Below are 21,387 nucleotides of genomic sequence, written 5' to 3'. Positions count from 1 at the left end.
TTGAATTACAAACAGTTTATACTGCAAATTGAGGTTAATTTGTATACTTTACCTTTTTTAGGCTAAATAAATTCACTTCCTTGACAGCATCATACTTATTTATTCAGAAACACTATTCGCTGTATAACGGTAACAATTAACACACAAATAAACGTCACCACCGCCCTTATTAAACACGAAGCAGAACTGGTTTAACTTCGCTGGAAGAAAAGTTAAGCCCCTGAAAAATTTCCAAGCGGTTTTACACCGTCCTGGGACGATCTAACCCCACCTTGTAAGAAGCTTGCTGCCTAAATCGCATCCCCATGCTTCCCGCCCCGCTCCAGGTAGCGGTGAGAGCCAAGCCCCCTCACGCTTGCGGCTCGGCGGGGCTCGAAGCCGGGACCGCTCTCCCCCCCCGCCGCCCAGACCGCTCTCTCCCCGGCCACCCGGACCGCTCTCCCTCCCGCCGGGACCGCTCTCCCCCCCCGCCGCCCGGACCGCTCTCCCTCCCGCCGGGACCGCTCTCCCTCCCGCCGGCGGCGCGGACGGGCCCCGCGGCGCGGCCGGCCCAGCACCACGGCGGCGCCACCTGGCGGCCTTCCCCGGCAGCGCCGGCCCGGCACCGCGGCGGCGCCACCTGGCGGCCTTCCCTGGCGCCGCCGCCTGGAGCAGCGGAGCGCGCGAGGGCCGGGAAGGTACCGCGCTGCGAGAAGAAAAGGATTACAGGCAGGGCACAGCCTCAGCTCCATGTTGCTAAGAGAAAAAAGAAGAAGGACTAGAGGCAGCTCTATTTTTCAGGTTCTATTAAAGCCAGTTTGAATCGGTATTTACCTGCAGAAGCCATAACCAAGGGCAGGGAACTGTTTAGCTTACAGCTCTCAGGCTTGCAGCAGCCCAGAAAACTACTACCAAAACCACCCGTGAATTTTCAGTGCAGTGTTTTTAAAGCTGAGAAGAGTGAAACTATTCCTGTTGCAGCCATCTTCTCCCTCATGTGACAGTCAGTCCCTGCTCTAGAATTAGCATCTTGCTCAAGTCTCCCCTTAAAAGATACTTTCTTGACAGATCTAGGCTTTTTAACCAGATGTACACAAAATCTCTTACCAAATGTCAACCCTATGTACTCCTTTTTTCAACAGATTGGTACATTTAGCTCTTACCTTCCTGGAAATTTTCCTGCCTTACCGCTCATCTGGCGCTGCTGGGTGTTAAGAGTAATTACAGTGTAACAGAGATGGTTGTTAACACACAAGGAAGCAGCTGTTAAATTCTCATCCGTAATGCCACAGTCAGCAGTCTGCAGCTGGCACACAGAGCCATACTAGGAACAGTGTTCCCGGTGAAAAAAATAGGTAAATGTTCATGGTAGCATCTTTGGAGTTGCCACCCAAAATCTAAGTGTATACAGAGTGTTACGTGCAGAAAATACAAGTACAACAGGACATGCAGCAGATCCAGGAGAGCATCACCCTGGTTGGCCAAGCCAGCACCCTTGTCGAGTTGTTCGTGACCCCCTCCCGAAACCTCCCAGATTGCATCCCCTCACACTGCCCTTCCCGCAGACGTCAGGGCATTTAGTCTCCTGCAAGAGCCAGGGTTTGCAATTTCAGGATTCCTTGAGATGCTTCAAGACCTCTCTGCCCACTTCCTCACGACGAAGAGGTGGCCTAGGACAAGTCTTCACCAGGATGTTTCCCATACAGGCATCTCCCCTGACTCAGAGCTGGCAAAGCTCTGTACCAGCCTGTCACCCCTTCCACAGATCTCCCTACATCCGAGTGGCTCCAGCCATATGAGCCATGTCTCTTGCTCCTCCTGGTCTTTCCCTGGCTGCCTGTGAGCATGTTCCAGCACATGAGGTGGGCCCCCTTCAGCCTGTAGCCTCCACCACAAGGGCTGCCTCGCTCCCATCACTCTGCACCAGTACTTAACACCATTGACCTCTCTTCTCTTACTTAACCACAAGCTGTTATCACCATTCCTCAACAAACGTAGTTTAAAGCCCACAGAAGGGACTCTCTGCACTCTGTCACCCACCACTTCTCGGTGTGAACACTTGGTTCAGGCCCATCTGGCTTTGAACCTTTCCCTTAATGCAACTTGTTCCTTTCTTCATCTGTTACAGCACCATAGCAATTTTGTGAATTCATACCTATGGGTGGAGAAGAAGCCTTTTTTCTGATGCCAGAAGTCACAAGCTTCCAGCTTCACCCATCTTGGGAATCTCCATCCACCACCTGCCTAAGTAGGGCCTCCAGCTGCCCCTTCTTACTCCCACTGCGTGATTTGGTCCTTTGCCTCTTCAAGGTCTCTGCGAAGACCCTTATGACCTCTTGCTGTTCATCCTCCCCGATGCTACAGGTCTGCTCACTTTTCCTGTAGCTCTTTTCATGGGGCAACTCAGTGCCTTGCCCAGAGCAGAGCTCCTGCAGGCAAGGCCAGCCCTGCCCTGGCTCCAGGGAGAGGCAACAGGTACTTCCTGCAGCCCGAGACCTGGCAGCAGCATCCTTCTCCACGAGCTTCCACCCATGCACCAGGGCTGCTTGCCCCAGCTGGCACTGGGGACCAAGTCCTGCGGCGCATCCCCATCACTGCTGGGCAGTCCATGCTGCCTGGAGCCGAGTTTCGGGGCCCCTTTTGCACCCCTGCCGCACTCGCCACTGAAGTCTGTTGGCTGCATGCCTGCTGACCAGCTGAGAAGGGTGTTCCTACAGCAGGAGAGAGGAACCTGACCCTCCCTCGGCAGCAGTCAGCTGGCATTTCTGTGGGGCCTCCACCATTGCCTGTCTGCCATGTAGCGTTTCTAGGCTGGCCATACAATGAAGGCTCACAGCGACCTAGAGCTTTTATAAAAACATGGTATTAATTTTTCAAAGACTGCATGTCATGGGAGCAGAACACTAGGAAACAGCACTGCTGCACCTCAACACCTATACAAAAGTAGCAGCGTATTGTGGTGGAACTGCTGCCCTGGTCTACCTAGGAGTACACTAAAATTACTGAATTCTTGCTATTTCAAGACTACTGATTTGCACTTGAAAGAACGGAGTCACAACTTATTAGAATAAACTTTTATTTACTGCTCTCAGGATCCTTATTTTATACTTTAAAGTATGCAACAAAACCTGCTACATTCAAATCTATACAGATTTACTGATATATCATTCATGTTTTACAAAACTGCATATAGATTTGGGAAATTTGTATAAGTTACCTTTATTTACATGTAATATTCTCAGCCCTAATGGCCTAGTCAAAGAATAAAACAAAGTGGGATTTTAAATATCCCTTAAGACCCATTACATTTGTTACATAATTTACATATCTTTATAGAGAGATGTGCTACACTTCCTTCTTGCATATTTATAAAGACTGTGACTAAACAGAAGTTTGCTGGCCAAAGCTAGGTACTGTCATTTCCTCAGATCATATTGGTAATAAAATGTTAAAATTAGAGCAAGCCAAGTATATAAAACCAATTTTTTCTTTTAGAACCAACTTTGCTAATCATTTTAACCAGCACTTGCTCAAAAAAAGTGTTAACATTAATACAAAAAAATACCCACATTTACAAAAGAAATCAAACTAATATTTATATGACAAGTTGATCTACAATAAATTGCACATTGGTGGTTATGACTTTGGTTATACTGTATTAACAAATTTGGTTTCTAACTAACAGTGGAGAAAAAAAATATAAAAATGCAGCTATAGAAACTAGCATAACCTGTAAACATATTACAGAACCAAATTCTGCACCTGGTTACATGTGCATAACCTCCATGCAGTTCAGAGAAGTTTGCACGTATCAGACTGCTGAATTTGTCCCAGAAAACCCTGTAAACATGTTCTTTATTGTTATGTAGTGCAATACTGCAAGAATGGATAATAAAGGCCTCTAACTACCAGTAACTAATACTGAGTGATATCCATACAAATTTCACTTTAAGATTAATTTGTTGCAAAAGGCTGAATTGAAAATATCCATTGTTGAACTACAAATTTCTCAAAAAAGTGATGAACACTCAATAAACCAACGACAGTATACAAATTCAGACAAAAAATGGATATAATTTCTCATTACAGTTCAGAATTATGCTGCTTGTCTGTTTTATATAAAAATCCTGGTTTTGTTACGCTGTTTTAACAAAAGCAAGTTAGAAACATAAATCTAACAAATAAAATGTGTCAGCAAGTCAATGTTCTACAAACTGATGGCTGATAACGCAAACAAATGCTTTCCAATGTTTTACCTAATATGCTGAATTATAAGGTGCTTTGGGCAGATCTGTAGCAAACAGCCTGAAGCAGCACAGATTATGATACTGCATTACATGAAGTTTGATGGTTCTGGGGTTTGGGGGTTTTTTTGGGGGGTGGGGTGGGGGTGGGGTGGAGGATGTTTGAGGTGGGGGGGGTTGTTGTTTTTTTAATTTATTTTCTTTTTAAACAGTTTAACAATTTCAGTTGCTCCTCTTCAAGCAGGAATTTAAATTTACACCCTCTGCAAAGATTTCTTCACAGTTTTACTTCAATAGTTTACAGCAGGACAATGTCAAATACTGTAGAAGAGGTAACTGCTTAAAAACATTTTAGTTTTCGACTTACTTGGCACTGGCCCATCCAATGTGTATATTGTAGTTATTAGCAAAGTACAGAAAACTGTGGAAATGGCAAAATACATTTTCAAAAGTTCGTGAATTTTTAATACTTACTTATTTTACAAGTGATACTATGAATATTCAATAGCCATGTGACTAAATACAATGGTAGTCCCTGGAAAATTCAAATTTGTTTGTAAACCCTTAAGATGAAATTGCAGCACTGGACCGATACAATTTATGTCTGTTAATCAACCCCATCAAAACCCTGAGTATTTTCAATCGCTAGAAGAAGTTTATCCCATAAATCTTCAAATGAGTCATATGGAGGCAAATCCAAGCGATTAAAGCTGAAAAACAGATGAAAACTTTTAAGTATTTTATCACTCTTACTAAAGGTCATAATTTACTTAAATTAAATACTCACCAGGTGTGAGCTCTTGGCAGTTTTTCAGGGGTACCCCACTGTTCAACTGTAAACAACTGTGGTCCATTTGAACCTGCAGAGAAAGATACATCAATTTTCACCCCATTATGAGATTCTTTTATAACTAGATATTCAAATTATAAAATATTTTGGTATTTTGTAATCCAATTCTGATGTTAGTAGGAGCTACCTATATGAATCAAATACAGTCTATATTCAGTAACGGTCAATAATCCAAATTCATTTGTATTTTTAATTATTTCTTGCTATATCTTAATTTCAAGAGACTTTTAACACCTTAAGCTCAGAAGTCTAAGACCTAAATGCATATGCATAGTAGTTGGCATTGAAAAATTTTATGCAGAAGAGAGTTTTATACTCTATAAACTTTGCATGTAAAAATTTAGATATGTTTATCACAATGTGCCAAGTTCTATAACCTGGCAGAAAGTATTCAATATCCACCTCTACCTACGCAACAGAGCAGAGTAACTGAGAACTTTTTGGAACACGGTAACCATATGTGTACTCCAGGGATGTATATATGCACCTGAGAGAATTTTTGCCTAGCAAGTGCAGCTCCAGCTATGCCTGCTGCCTTCAGCAACTGTCTTACAGCATGTCATATCTGAAAGTTTCTTGGACCTCTCAACTCTTGCCAAGCGGATGCAAGGGCATTTCGTAACTATTTCCTTAAGCTGTTGAAAGCATTTGTGTATGCCTGGAGAAGACTGTGTAGTTAAAAAAAAAAAAAAAATCACTATCTTGTCAGAGAACAGGAGATTATCTCTGAATGTGGGTGTCCTCTGACTATTCTACAAGGAGACCATCAATACAGTTAGAGAATTGTATTCCAAGGCAGACAGCTACCCAAGAACGAGTAGCCTTCAGCTTCTGAAATGGAAGATGTGAAACATGTTTCAGATTAAAAATGAGCAGCAGTAATGAGAACACGTTGATCTCTGAATACAGATGAGGTATAAGTGCTGTGTAGAGTAACTTTAGACCTATGAAATTAATTTGGTTTTATAATGCAGACAGACACCTTCCTGGTTTTTTTATGACTCCTCCAAAATGTTCTGTTTGTTTGGTTTTTTAAACTATATAAGTTATAATTGTCAGCTCAAAAAGATTTCATATGTGGTTTTATGGAGACATAAAAAGAGAAATGTATACATACTCATAATGAAATTATATTATAACAACATGTAATAATGCACATTGTAGAAGTGGATTTGGAAGAAGATGTTAGCCAACTTATATATAGGAAAAAAAAACCCAACAAAAACCAAAGACAATTCATCCCAAACATCCCTTTCACAATTACTAACATACACAAAAAGGTAGGAAATACCAATCAATGCACAGAAACTACACTTCATACAAGTCTAGTGAATGAACCAGACAGATGAGAACTAGCACTGAGCACTTCATCCTAAAATATTATCAGTGAGACAGATATGTCAGTAGTTGTGGAAACACTTCCAGCTCCTCTTCTTTACTTTCTTCTTTGGGTTACTTGTTTCTTCAATGCAGAAGGCTGGTTAGAAAAGGTAACTAGTAAGAATGCCTGGAATAAGGATGAAGCAGAGAGGCAGCTCTATGACTGACGGTGCATTCTACCATGTGAAAAGAAAATAAAACTCCATTTTAATAGCTAGATAAGAATAAGTCTTAATTTTAGCTATCCAACTAATTAACTAGAGGCTGGCAAAGCAGGGAAGACAAGAAATACAAGAAAGCCACATTTGTTCTATATCCTACTTCTCAAACTTGGGTGGATTTGCCCCCAGACACCAAGCACTCCGTTTTTATGAGCAGAAATGCCTCTCTGGGCCACAAGAGGGAGATCTCCCGCTAGAAAGCCAGCCCTAGGACTGCGGCCCGAAGGTGGGAAGAGAACAACCACAGCGGCAGCCCGGCAGCAGCAAAAAGCCACGTACCAACACAAAGCACTGAAGAACCACCTACAGTTCTTCAAATACAAGCAGGTACTAGAAATGTGACTGTGATCATTACTGGGGTTTAGTGAGGATGGCATGCTGGCCACAGTAAAGCAGAAGTAACTGTAAGAGAAAGAAACAAAGCACTGTGCAAGACAACTGCTAACTGAATTTTTCATTAATGAGTGAATAGAACTACAGAAACTGGGACTTGGCCAGAAGACTGCCCAAGGATATCCTAATCGCTGGGCAGAAAGGAGCCAAGAGCTTCAGTAGTTTCTTTCCCTATATCATTCCTTAGTTCTGTCTCTGGTAGAGTTTTTAGACAAACAAAAATCCAGAGGCAGCAGAATTCTGATCGGGTTCCACTGTGATAAGCACATGTTGTAACTCCAACAGTACCAAGGTTCAGGTGCAACAGCAGGCACATGCCTCAAGTCCACTGAGGGCACTGTCCTTCCCATTGGAACTCACAACTCATTCACTGATGGAATGGAAAAAATAAACCAAGTATTTACACAATGAAAATGAAGAAGGAGAAATGGGGACACACGGTGGGTGGTATTTGTTCGCAATTCTAGTGTTTTATAAACAAATTACTGTCTTGTTTACAAGGAAGGAAATGTTTATTCAAATACACAAGTTAGGCTATTCAGTCATTTGCATAGGATCTCAAGCACTTTTAGCCTTAATAAAGTAGTCTAGCAGAAAACATAATAGCTGATGGCAGCTGAAAACAGACTTCCCATAAGCAAAACACCCCCACCCTTTGTGGGCTGTTCTATCCGCTTGCCTGCGGTCTTTCCACAGTGGGTTTTCTGGCTTTGGTATTAAAGTCTGCTCCCTGCTGCCATCTGCTTGTTTCAGTCTCTGCATTGTAGGTTCACTACTTTTCTTTTGGCATTATGTTTAACTTGTGTCACGTCAGTGGTCCTCTTTAGAGTATATCCTTACAAACAATTGTTATCTGTACAACTGTGGCTTGTGAGCAGATAAAAGCAGTTGGGGAACTTACAAGAATCTGAAGTTAACTGCTGATGCCAGCATATCTTTGTAATCAGATCTTATCTAACTGAGAATTTTCTTCAAGCTCAATCACATGTTAAACAGAGATTTTTGCAGCTCTTTACAACTTTAAAATCCATATTAATTTGAGAAGTCCTATACATTTAAAAACTCCCAAGAACAGAATTAAAATGAAGTATTTCTAGAGCATGGGAAACGTGATCTAAGTGACTCTTCTCTAACTTTGCTTCTTAAAACTGCTAGTATATACTCATTTTTAAAGCAAAATTTGAAAAATAATGTGCCTACGTTTGAAGTCAAATATCGTGACACTATCGGTATCATGTTCTCTGTTACTTTATTGTGAACATAATCATAAGTACTCACCATACAGCTCAGCAAACCCATTCATAGGTACGCGTGATGTGCCAGTAACAAATTGAAGCAATCTTATTCTCTTTTCAGAGTCCATCATTAAGACTGCCTATGTATGATAATGATTACAATTAAAGATTTATTTTTAAATTAAGGTTTTAAGCTAGCAGATTTATACAACATAGTTTCTATCTCAAAATCATTATCCTTTATATATATGCGGTTTTTTTAGTGACACACATAGCCTACTTCTCTGCCTATTGCTAAAAGCTATGAAGTCAACAATTTTTTAATGGCACTGTAACAAGAGTACGGTTACTGGCTTAGCAGGCTGTTAAAATACTTCCCTTGAAGATTTGGCCCCTACTTTCTTTGAAGTTTCCTGATGTTATGAACTAGCAGCCAAATTCCTGTAATTTATTAAACAGAAGAGTTTAACACCTCTTTAGTGTAACCACGCCAGAAAAACCTATACAGAAATATCTTTAACCCCAGTCAGACATAGATTTTTTTGTAAAAGCAAGTATCAATAGTGTATTTACATTCTTACCATGCATCTCATCTTTAGTTTTCTTACTATCTTTCTCAGGAGTTTTAATGATCAAATATTTACCTACCTATTGATGAATCACACGATAAACTAGCATAGCTGAAAGGCAGCAGCTTTTGAACAGGTTTTAAGTAAAAAAAATAGTAGAACTTCACAATACCTTCCAGAACCACTGTATTACTTGATGGTTTATGTTGTAGCCATTTTTGTATTTTGTATGTAGTTTCCAATCAGCCACATCCACATCTCCCAGTCCACACATTAATAACTACACAGATTAAAAAAAAAAAAAGCCAGAACAAAGTTTAAGTCAGTAAGTTTCAGTAAGTTTCAACATAATTTGTTTTCTTTTCCATGATACACTTACCTCTAGCTCATTTTCATCAAAAATTTTAATCAGATCCTGCGGTATTAGTTCAAAAAAGCCCTAAAAAGATGAGGGAAGTTTTTAAAAGATCAAGTCAACATTATTCAAGCATTCTTATTCACTGAGAATGATATTTAGATGCTTTAGTAAACAGAGCCAAAGCAATACATCAAATACAGATGTTTGGACACCAGCAGTCCCCAGTTTGGTTATAGCACTTTTAATTCTGACTTATCTCACGTCTTTATTGTGCTACACTGATGGTGAATATATAAGTCTGAATATCATATATGTAATATCATTTGTACAAATAAGGATAAACCAGCTAGTTTAATTTAATTCGATTAGTTTGATTTAATTTTCATTTCTGCAGAGTTCATTAAATAGTTTGCACTACAGCTAAAGCTGTCAGCCAGGATTGAGAAATAAGCGAATTTTTCAATATGAGTTATTAAACACCTCAGTAAAAATATACCAAAAAGATTCAATAATTCAAAACTGACAGTACAAACAGTATCACTGCCTTTTTTATAGCTGTAACAACATTATCTGTGGATCTTCAGGATGTCCAGAAAAGCTTGTCTAAGCTTAGATGCAACAAATTCTTAGAATTTTTTTTGTAATTAAAACTATACCTCTTTAAAGGCTGCCATTTGTTTCTGTACTCTGCTCACAAATCTCCACTGAATTACAAGACTGTAAAAAACCAAAAACATTTAAAATAAAAGCAATTTATACACAAAGCAACAACTTCCTTTTGTTGATACAACTAACACACAGCCCCTATTACTAGAGGGGCAATCCAGTGAGATACATCACACATAGTGACCACTACTTACTGAATGTAGTCTCTCTTGTTCTTGTTGGTGACAACTATTTCCGATCCACCACTTTTCAGTTCATGTTGATGGGTCTAAATGCAATACACAGAATAGGTCTTAAATGAGATACATATGTAACAGAATTCATATGTTAATATTAGGTAATTTAGCTAACTCTTGAAGACTGCAGAATTTGAAAACTATGAGAAATAGAACCAGTTTCACAGGTCACCTGAATAAATAGAATTTGGTTGATTGTTTTAAAAAAATGTATTACTCAGGGATGCCAGACTGCAATGGGCAACCTCCATTTTTTCTGACCTGCTACAATAAATCACCTAAGTTTGCACACAAGTTGTCAGTAATGTGGACTTCACTAACTGCATATTCAATGACCCAGCCTTTTTTCCAAATTTCAAGGAAAAACACTTACAGAACAACTTCAGCAACAGTCGCAGTAAATAAGTGAACCAATATGCATATCTTTTATGTAATGACTTATATTACTAGAACCTCAGTAGACAAATATCTGATTTTCAGTTCATTACAGATGTACATTTTCACGTTCCTACTTAGGATCACTTTAGTTACACAAGACCACAAAGGCTATTATCCTATCCTACTATCCTCTAATTTGAAATTTTTATTCAAGACCTGTGGTATTTGTACATGACTTATCTTAGATAGCTTTCTACACAACAACAAACTTGTTTATTCCATAGTTTTCTAGTACATCTTAGAGAAAAAACACTATTATTATCTCCCAGGGAAACTTATGATTCCAAACATTTCCAAAAGAGCTCATCCTTTCCAGCCAATCACATAAACCCAACCTCTACTCCAGATTAAGTAATGGGAGTATGGGTATCTTAGCCTCAGCTGCATTCACAGCAACAGCTACATTTCAATACAAGTATTATTTAAGAAAAAAGCACGAGCTATTTTTTAAAGCTCTGCTTATTTCCAAGTCCTTTATCACATCACAGCCAGGCTAACAGAGCACTGCATGAGCATGTGCCAGCTAAAAGAAGCAGCTGAGTGAACAAACCAACATGACTGTGAATGAAGGGTTTTTCTTAATACCACAGAGATAAAATCAGCTAATTTCACAGGTCAAGTGTACATAAATATACTAACCTGACCAAAAAGTTCTTCATCAACTATAAATCTTAGGTCCAGTTCTGTTGGATCATTTTCAAGAATCCATCTCAGAGAATTGTAATATTCACTATCCTAAGAGAGAGAATAACAAAATAGTAAATACAAAATAGAGTAGCCACCTTTTAAGCTATAAGAGGCTTCATTACAGCCCAGTGAATGCTGCTGCCTAGGATAATCCTGTATTGGATACAGAGATTCTGCAATTGTACAAAGCCACAAAGACCTTTAAAGACATTTGAAACCTGAAGACTCATCAATCTCAGGACTAAAATTCTCTGACATAGCAAAATGATGATAAGATGTCACAGCATTATCTGAAGTAATGTGTTTTGGACTCTTCTCTGTCTCTCATCCTGTATTTATCTTCCCTTTATTGTTAGGTGTTACTACAAAGACCCTTAGGAAATGAAAATTAAGATAAAGCCACTCGCATCCTGGGCTTCATCAAAAGAAGCGTGGCCAGCAGGTCGAAAGAGGTGATTCTCCCCCTCCTCTGCTCTCCTGAGACCCCACCTGGAGTACTGTGTTCTCTGGGGTCCCCAGCATAAGAAACACATGGACCTGCTCGAGCAGGTCCAGAGAAGGGCCACAAGAGATGATCAGGGAGCTGGAGCACCTCACCTAGGAGGACAGGCTGAGGGAGTTGGGGTTGTTTAGCCTAGAGAAGAGAAGGCTCTGGGGAGACCTTATAGTAGCCTTCCAGTACTTAAAGGGGGCCTACAGGAAAGAGGGGGAGGGACTCTTTATCCAGGAGTGTAGTGATAGGATGAGGGGTAATGGTTTTAAACTGAAAGAGGGTAGATATAGCTTAGATATTAGGAAGAAATTCTTTACTGTGAGGGTAGTGAGACACTGGAACAGGTTACCCAGAGAATTTGCGGATGCCCTCTCCCTAGAAATGTTCCAAGGCCAGGTTGGATGGGGCTTTGAGCAACCTGATCTAGTGGAAGGTGTCCCTGCCCATGGCAGGGGGCTTGGAACTAGGTGATCTTTAAGGTCCATTCCAGCCCAAACCATGCTATGATTCTATAGTACTGGGGGGGGAGGAGAATCGGGACACATCTATAAATCTATTACTCAGAAACAGATAGGGACTATATTCTGTATTCTTATAGGACAGCAACACCAGTAATAGATTAAAGAGATCGAATACAAATCACTCTGCCCACAAGTACTCTAGATAAGAACCACTATCAGGGAAACAAACAAACAAGACAATTGTAAGGACCATGTTTTCCTCTAAAAATGTTACATTGTATCACTCATTAATATTTTCAGTCTCTGAAAGTATAAGAATACATTTCTTTTTAATAATCAAAAGACATAAACTAATTAAAAAAACAGGTTGACACAGGGATCCCAAAGATGTTTATATTTGAAGAACCTTAGTGTCTAAAAATATTTTAAGAAAACATCATAGAAAGTTTAGAGTCAAGTTTTCAATACAGCTTAACTGACTTAAACCAGAGTCTAGGGGTGTCTGATTTTCATTGGAAGTTTTAATTCCTATACAACTTACAGACTTATAAAAGATACAACCTAAAATTTATTTGAATCATGCACTTTCAACCTTCACAATGTCATTAAAGATATATTAAAAAAATTAATATGAAAAGGAAATCCTAAGATACATGATAAAGCAAATTACTTACCACAGACTCCATATCATGAAGCGTTATTGGTTTTTGGAGCATCATCTTGTAAAATGGACGAATAAAAAAGGCTTTAAAGAAGAACAAATAAATTGAACTGTATGTAACTTAATTCAAAATATGCACAATATTAATCTAAATATCATATTACATAAAATAAATACTAACCATCCAAAAGTTTGCCATGGTAAACAGCCATTCCAGCTACCCGACCTATAAACTTGAAGTAAGAGAGATGATCTTCATTGCAAAGTCCAGAGTTTGGATTGATCTGCAGAGTATAGTTATCTCTGGAGTTGAGGGAGGGAGCAGGGAAGAGAAAGAAAAACAAGATGTTGTACTATTGGAACAGTCCCACATTTGAAGATCTGAAAGACATCACTGGTTAAATCAGGTACTACTTTTCACGAAGTTGAAAAAATAATCATATTTGGATTAATAAATCACTAGTCTAATATTAAACAATACTCAATAGAAGATTCTATTAGCATAGCAGAAATAACAGTTTTGAAACACCACAAACTACCTTTGTAAGTTAGAGATATACCAAAGAGAAAGGCTTAACTCCTATTAATTTTAAAGTAGTCAGAATAACATTCTCCGCATTATTTGTTAAATCACTGCCTCTTCTGCAAGTAGCAGATGGTTGCAAGCATATGCTTGTCTATGCAAAGATGACATGGCTTACATTAGACTGCTGAAAAAAAATACAGGTACTGTCTCCACATGGTTCTTCTGTCAAACAAAGAACTAGGTGCAGAATATTGCAGTTATTAACAACTAAACCCTCCTATACAGTTGGGGGGAGGGGGGAGGAAGTAATTCCATTGTTAAAGTAGGTATGAGAAATACAATTGATCTGCTTTCCCTAACTAGTCTTCATGCCTTCCAGACCTGTATTACTTACGTAGCTGAATATTCGAACAATCCATAATAAGGATTAAACATTTCTTTAGAGAGAAGGAAGAACCATTCCCTGGCCACTCCTCCATAGTCTAAACCTTTTTCACCATCAAATTCAATCCAAAGTCTTGCTTTAAGGAAATCTGCTCTCTTTACAGCTATAATTCTTCTGTAAGAATCTTCAAGGATTGTTGTGCGATGAATTTTCATTTCAAATCTATTTGGAATATCACTCTAAAAAAAAGAAAAAAAAATATAAAACCATAGAATAATAGAATAAAACCCAGCATCTTTCAATCTTGCAGAGTATGCAAATTCTGTAAACAAAGAAAGAATGGCACACATCCTTTTCTTAAATAATTTGGAAACATAACACAATATGATTGACAAGAGGCTCTACTTACATACAATTCAACTAGCATGGAGAGTTTCAGATACTAAGTTCTATTTCAAACCAAGAAAACAGGATTAAAATAAGTTCTTACTAGTAACAGTATATGCTCAGTTGTTCTGCATGCAGTAAGGCGGAGAATCTCTTTCAACACTGAAAATTCATCATATTATAAGCTTGATTAAAAAAAAAAGCTCAGCGTTTATAAATAAAATTGTTTTGGAACAATTTTACCTGACTTATTTCACCTTCTAGTTCAATATTCTAACTATAAGGCTAGGTGTCCCGTTCTCTTACTTAAGACATACATGACAAACAAGTATTGGTACAATATTAAAATAAAAATTGGTCCACTTAAAATTTGAAGTCACAGGAACAAATCACAAGGTTTATATTTACTATCATATAGGGAAATACTTAAATAAAAATATCCAAGGAGCTCTTATTTGCTGCTGAGCTTTCAGAGTAAGCCCCTAATAAGCCAGGAATAAAACTTTGCTGAATCATTAAATCACTATATGAGAACAGAGCATTTTCTTGATTTCACTTGTTTTCAGACAGTTTATTTCAGCAACTACTTCAGGCAAAACTGAGAAATTCAGTGAACAGGAACAGGAAATTTCAACTCGTGTTGCTCTATGACTAGATTAGGATGATGCAATGAAACTCAATATACTTCAAATTTCAAAGAACTAGTCACACACTGAGTAGAAATAATGAATTTTTGAATGCAGAAATATTTAATAAATCAATCTCAAGAGCACATGTTCAGATACGCTTCCTTTTTATTTTCTTATACTCCTTAAGTAATCTACCCTAAATGTCCCAAATAAAAAAAAAAAAAAAACCCCAAACATGAATGCTGCATTTAAATGGAATGCCTATTTATATCCAACAACAGTTTGATCCAAATTACAAACAAAAAATAATTACTTGGGGTGGGGGAGCACATTATTTGTCATTTTCCAAGTTGCAAAATACTGTACAATATTATATCTCTAATTTATATGGTGGCTGAAATATATAGGTCTTTTTCATCATTTCAGAAAGCAGTAAATATCCCTAAATTAAAAAAAAAATATATATATTCCAGTTGCAAATCAAATTATCAGAAAAAAAGTTCAGGCAATAATAAAATCAATTACTAAAACCAAACTTAGCTGATTAAAATAGCGTTCAATAATTAAATCTCAATATAAATCAATCCATTACCCTAATTGTCATTCCGGTATTTGTGAATGCTTAAAAGGCAATAGTAATGTATGCTTTAAAATCTACACCTGTATTTAATTCTTAAATTACTACGATTATATTGTGTGGCTGAGCTATCTATCACTTCTCAGATTAGGATAATGACATTTGAATGAACGCCAAGCTTTTTTGACTAGGAACACAAGAAATGAGGTGCATATATAATTGTGTGCAATTTACACGTCAGCTCAAAATGCACAGGTTTCAGAAAGGCTCGAGACAGACTTGGTAGGTAAAAGGTGAAGTATGGGTCTAAACTGAAAGGCTATTATTATATATATAAAATATCTCCCAAGGATACCAAATTTGATTGCAGTTGCGCAAAGACACATTGTTATCCGGATATCCAGATGCTATTTACAGTCTTTTATGCTATGCATTATAAACATATCTGGCACTGCCACTTCAAACAAGAACTTCCAAATGAGATTCATAAACTTAAGATTTTAAGGCTATAACGATCTATTACAGTCATCTAGCCTGATCAAGATGACAGTACAGATTTCTATCTGAACAGTCTAAAAGCTATTCTGAGAACTTCTATTTCCATAATCTGAGTTCCAAAAACTATTATATGCTAGATCAGTGATTTCCAAACTTTTCTGTTGCCAGCCTGCTTCCAGGTTCACAACTGTTTCAACCTTTTAGAATTTCTACTTTTTCAATTAGATTGCTCGCAGTCTCATCACTGCATAAAGTCACAAACCCGACTGACAGATTAAATGCTAATTGTTACCAAGTCGCTGCTTCACAAATGTATTTGCAGTCAGACAGTAAATCTACCTTCCGTAAGCAGGTTACAAAGTTCAATTTCCTTTCACTGTAACCTAAGCTTTCCTTTGTTTAGTGGCATAAGTTTCTTAACCTTCTGCAGGATTCCTACTGATTACTAACCTGTTTCTTCAATTTCTTTCTGAAGAACTCGTACTTCCGCTTATAGTCCCTGGAGTAAGGTACAGCCTTTGAGGTGGGGAAAAAAAAAGCGCTTGAGATACTCTAACAATAAATGTAATATAAATTAGTCTATATTTGTGAAACATAGACAATGCTGAAAAAACAGGAATACATGTTTTACTAAGCATCAAGGAAGATTTGCAATTTATAAATGTATGGACAGTTCAAAACATCTGGAATGAAAAGTACTTGTTTGTTCAGATCAGTTCCCTAGAATTTATCCTGTACTTTACTATTAGCTGATGTGACTGACTAAGCTCAGTGACTGGCCCAGATCAAAGTGACCAAAATGCCTTTGGTGACTTACATAACGCATAGTCTTTTCTTGCTGTATCATGAGAGACCTGGCTACAAACACCTCTATTTTCCATGGACAGAGAAGGTTGTTTACATATGTGGGCTATTAATAAACACAGATATCAGTTGAACACTAAAACCCATCTATAATTATAATGTGTACTATCTTTGCAATTAGTCCTGGTAATTTTGCACTTCAGATTAAGTATCAAGGCTAGATAATTATTTTTTTCAGTTGGAAGTGAATTTCATTCCTTTTAAGGCCCCCCCCCCCCCCCCCCCCAAGTTTACTTCATGAATTGAGCTAGTTTTGTTCTGGACACTGTGGATAAAAAAAATAAATAAAGTTTCTTGCCCACTTCAAATCCCCCCCAGTCGATAAGGAAACTTTCTTACTACTATGGGAGCTGATTTTTCTTTCTGGCATTTAAAGACCGTTTCCACAGAAAGCTTTCTAAACAGTCTTTAAAAATAAATAAAAATGCCTTGTTCAAATACCCTGGAAGTTTCATCTTCTAGACCATGTACCTGATAAATGACAAGACTTGGTTTGGATTCTAATTAGGAATATTCTTGAAAAATATTTAAAGCTACATAAGGGAAGCTTACTGGTCCAGTTATTGCCACATTCTGCAGTCGAGGATCCTCCCATTGTGTTTTCTTTGTATCTGCAAGACATTTCTTAATTAGTTCCATTAATTTAGATAATGTTCAGAAATAAAATGATGAGTGGGGGGAGAATACTACATTGTACATACTGTGGTTTATGAAGAATATTCTTCCATCTGTGTGAGTTCTCTCTTCCCACCCTGGCTGTAAAGAGGAGACACTTTTATTATAAATTTCTGACCATACAGTTTGCATAGAACTCAACATGATCTGCAGTTGGGGGCATTCCCCCCCTCGATCTACTCTCAGCACTGGAATTCAAAATAGAGTATTTTTTGTATGAAAAAAGCATGCTGCATTTTCTCATATGCAAGTTTTGATAGTGCTAATTTAAACATTTAAATTGTATCTGCAAAACAAGTATAAAACGGTTTACTTACTGGTAACGGGCCCAGGTCTACTGGATCTAGGGAAGTTTTTCTCCTCGGATGAGCAGAAATTTTCAGTCTTGGATCTTCCTTTGAAAACAAAACAAGCAGCATGTTAAAATTCTTTTGTTTTGCTTTTAATTTTTTCCTCTTTATTAATGATTGTGTAAAGAATATACCTAGTACCAACTAGATAATTGCTGCATAATCTGCAGCCAGGTAGTTCCCTGGGGATTCTCAGTCCTCCAGTAGTTTACAATCATCTTCTAATGACCTCTCACTTTATTTTTTTTTTTTATATATATATATATATATATATATAAAAATATATATAAATCCCGCATTCAACTCAGTTTTAGTGTAATTGAGTCACATTAATCTTTCCACATGGTTTCTGGCACACCTTGTGCTTTTTGGGTTTGGTGGTTGGGTTTTTTTTGTTGTTTGGTTGTTTTGGGGTTTTTTGGAAGGTAGGGGGAAGGTGTTTGCGTTAAATGAAGTCTTTCCATAATCCCGAAGAAATGAATATTCATTTTGAATCAATTTAATGCATTTCTCTGTTTCTTTCACCTGACAGTAATATTGACCTACTCCTTAAATGCTTAAGTCCATCTATTAGCACTGCCTAGTGGTGTGCAGTGCCATTCTGTGGAACTGTAGCTGTACAACACCTTATCCATACCGTAGCTGCACTTGGCCTGATTTCTTAAGAATTCACAGATATTTGTGCTGTGCACTGTATCATGTGACAAATTCAAGGTAACGGATTCCCTGTTGAAGGTAAGTTTACAAAACTGATTTCTGTTAACAACGGATATAAGCTATCACAGTTTTACAGTTATGACAGAAGTGGCATTTAGGAGATGCTTTACATCTGCGAAACTTATACACATCAGTATTTTCCCCTTCCAAGCTAAACTTTCAAGTACCAATACAGTTTGTAAAATTCATAATGTTCTACTCATGACAGATATTTTAAAGGACTTTGCATTTTTGTTACATAAGCTCCTTAACAGACATGACACAGCTATCTTGGCACTGAAGAAATCTACAGAAGCTTGCTGAAAGCAGCAAAGCTTTGATTTAAGAGGAACTAGAATTTCCTTCCATGAGAGCAGTTTTCCATTACCCATGTTGTAGTTTTGGTATTGTGGTCAATAAAGAATGGTCTGCCATTGGGTGCATGTCGGACTTCCCAGCCTTTAGGGAGAAATCCTTGTTCCATTTCAGGCTGCTGCTGAGAAGACTGTTGTGGTGAATCACTTGATGTTGCTTGTGGTTGTCTTCCTATAGAAATACTTTGCACAGTTGACGACTGACCTGTTTCCACAGCAATCTATGGTAAATGACAAAAAAAAAAAAAAATTCAAAGCCCTGTAGAGCAATATATTTTTTCTATTAACATACATTTTTGACTCATGAAAGCAGTTTCATAAAGCAAGTGCCAGAGAGTACATAGATTTGTTTAGTCTAATATCAACAACATTGACTAACCATCCCTGATTATGCTACCAAGGTTAGAAGAAGTCTTTCAGGCTTCTCAATCAGCTACCACTCTTCAGAAGGCTTTCTTGGTACATTAATAGTAGACTGACTTGCCATAAATATTACCATTCCTAACTCTCCTTGCATTCTCTCGGATATTATGTACTGCTTTACCAGTTTATGCCTTTCAGATGTTCTATTTCAAAGAGGTCTCTAAACTTTACTTCTGTTATGCGAGATGTTTAAAAGGTTAAATGAATAAAAACATTAGTAATTAGAAGACAGACAGTACCTGTACAACTGGTTTTATCCAGGTAGTAGTTCTAGAATTGTGATCTATATAATATGACCTCCCTTTTTCATCTTGTCGTTCTTCCCAGCCTGGGGGTAATCCAGATGAAGTAGGCAGTAACTAAATATTAGTGATAACAGAAGAAAAACAGTTAAGAAAACTGTGAAACTGACTGTGAAAAGGCTTTCCTCTGTCAAACTAAAACAACAAAACTACAATCCAGAAGGTTCATGATTTTTGCAAACTGGATAAAATAGAGAAGCAGTATTTAAGTCCTTACTGAACAGTATGAAGTGACAGATTTTTTTTTTTTTTTTTTTTTTTTTTTAAATTCAAGCTCCTCATCTAAAAGGATTCATTTATATACCTGGTTTAGGCATGGCTGATCCAGTCTAGTACTTCTGCCTATGAGCTCATAGTTTGTAGTGTCACCATAAAAACATAACCTAAGGATGGTGGTACAGCTTTTAATTATAAAGCAAACAATTTGAAAAAACAAAACTCATCTCTTCATGGAAAGACCACTTCCTTCTGCAGGCTCTACCCATGCGTTAAGCTAATGTCAAACCAAAACCACGAAGTTGGAACATGAAAGCTTTACAACTGAACTCCAATCTTGCTAGACTCATAATTGCAATTTTGTCAGGACAGCTGCCAGAAGCAGAAGGCCAAATCTCATTTAAAATGTCAGCACATAATACAGTTAAAAAAAAAAAAAAAGTTTTACACGAAGAAAATCCTTCAGCTTCTCTGCTACAGAAGCCTGGGTTTGGAAAATGACATACCACTGGATGTGCAGGCTGCTCTTCAACTCTGTATGTTTGCAGACTACCTCTTCTGCTGGAATGGTTCTTAAAGTAGTGAAGAGGAATGACATTATTAGCTATTATTGCAGCTTTAAGGATGGCAGCAAACAGTCAACAATGGTTATTACACTTTAAACTATTACAATTTTCATCTTGAACAAAGTGTCTTATTTGTTTTGAAACATTGATTTAATATTTTTGAAACTACTGTTTTAACACTGCTAGAAACATTAAGTTAACAGTGTCTATTACAACCATAAGACAGAATAATACAGAGGCTTGTGAAAGTTCTGAAAACCCTAATAATAGAAGTTTTGGCACGTAAAACATTAGAGTTAATTGCAACAAGTTACATTACAATTGAATTTACAGCATAAAACTTAATGCGTTATCTTGTCAGTAGACTAAAGCCTGTGATATATCAGAGCTAACACAACTTTTCAGAGAGTAGATTAAGTTAATAATGACAAGATATGAGAGTCTGAGACATCCAGTTTGAGAAGAGTAATTCAATCCCTGGACTCTGCATAAGCATCCACCTTTCTGCCTAGAGCCATATTTAGAACTCATCTGCTACAATTAAGCAACTGTATTTCATCTTGTTCCAGAACTTCCCCGATTATTTGAAGGATTTTTCCCTATGTACCCTTTTAGAATACTTGAAAGAAAAAGCATGGTTAAGTTTTTGAATTTTTTTTGGGGGGGGTGATGGAGGTGAAGGGAGGCAAGACTGTCATTTTAGCTGGCTCTTGCAAAGAATTTGAACATCTGCCTCTTCCTTTGCTTAGGCCACCACAGCAAGCTGAAATAACAGTTTTCTTGCTATCTGATTCTGAATAGCAGAGATCAAGTCATGTCTTGTTACTCTCACTTCGCTGCTTCCAGCAACACCAGTGATACTTTTGCACAAACTTAGCAAAATATAGTCACCAAAATTCCAAATTTACATTTGGAATAGCATTCTCAGCATCACAAAAGCTAATGATTTTATTTAAATACCAAAATCTTGCAGACTAGATGATCTGGGTCACCTCTATAGGCTTTCCTCAATGGACAGTAGATTTCTCAAGTCACATATCAGGTTACA

General features: G+C 37.8%; 1 protein-coding gene across 6 annotated transcripts in view; it reads right to left on the bottom strand.

Moving 5' to 3' along the window:
- Positions 1-4,395: 4,395 nt before the first annotated feature.
- Positions 4,396-21,387, bottom strand: part of NEDD4 (NEDD4 E3 ubiquitin protein ligase) — a 66,074-nt gene continuing 49,082 nt past the window's right edge. For all 6 annotated transcript variants that reach the window (XM_075505966.1, XM_075505961.1, XM_075505962.1 and 3 more), the window contains 18 exons: positions 20,280-20,345; positions 19,495-19,614; positions 18,847-19,053; positions 17,730-17,807; positions 17,439-17,493; positions 17,290-17,348; positions 16,324-16,389; positions 13,792-14,021; positions 13,053-13,174; positions 12,885-12,955; positions 11,209-11,304; positions 10,090-10,163; positions 9,886-9,946; positions 9,251-9,310; positions 9,044-9,151; positions 8,346-8,442; positions 5,011-5,083; positions 4,396-4,933 (listed from right to left, as the gene is read on the bottom strand). In XM_075505966.1, coding sequence (XP_075362081.1) covers positions 4,831-4,933; positions 5,011-5,083; positions 8,346-8,442; positions 9,044-9,151; positions 9,251-9,310; positions 9,886-9,946; positions 10,090-10,163; positions 11,209-11,304; positions 12,885-12,955; positions 13,053-13,174; positions 13,792-14,021; positions 16,324-16,389; positions 17,290-17,348; positions 17,439-17,493; positions 17,730-17,807; positions 18,847-19,053; positions 19,495-19,614; positions 20,280-20,345 — 1,746 coding nt within the window. In that variant the 3' untranslated portion in view covers positions 4,396-4,830. The remainder of the gene's footprint in view (positions 4,934-5,010; positions 5,084-8,345; positions 8,443-9,043; positions 9,152-9,250; positions 9,311-9,885; positions 9,947-10,089; positions 10,164-11,208; positions 11,305-12,884; positions 12,956-13,052; positions 13,175-13,791; positions 14,022-16,323; positions 16,390-17,289; positions 17,349-17,438; positions 17,494-17,729; positions 17,808-18,846; positions 19,054-19,494; positions 19,615-20,279; positions 20,346-21,387) is intronic.

This window comes from Mycteria americana, chromosome 6 (assembly GCF_035582795.1).
Source record: "Mycteria americana isolate JAX WOST 10 ecotype Jacksonville Zoo and Gardens chromosome 6, USCA_MyAme_1.0, whole genome shotgun sequence".
NCBI classification, from domain to species: Eukaryota; Metazoa; Chordata; class Aves; order Ciconiiformes; family Ciconiidae; genus Mycteria; species Mycteria americana.
This window is presented reverse-complemented; position numbering and strand designations above follow the sequence as displayed.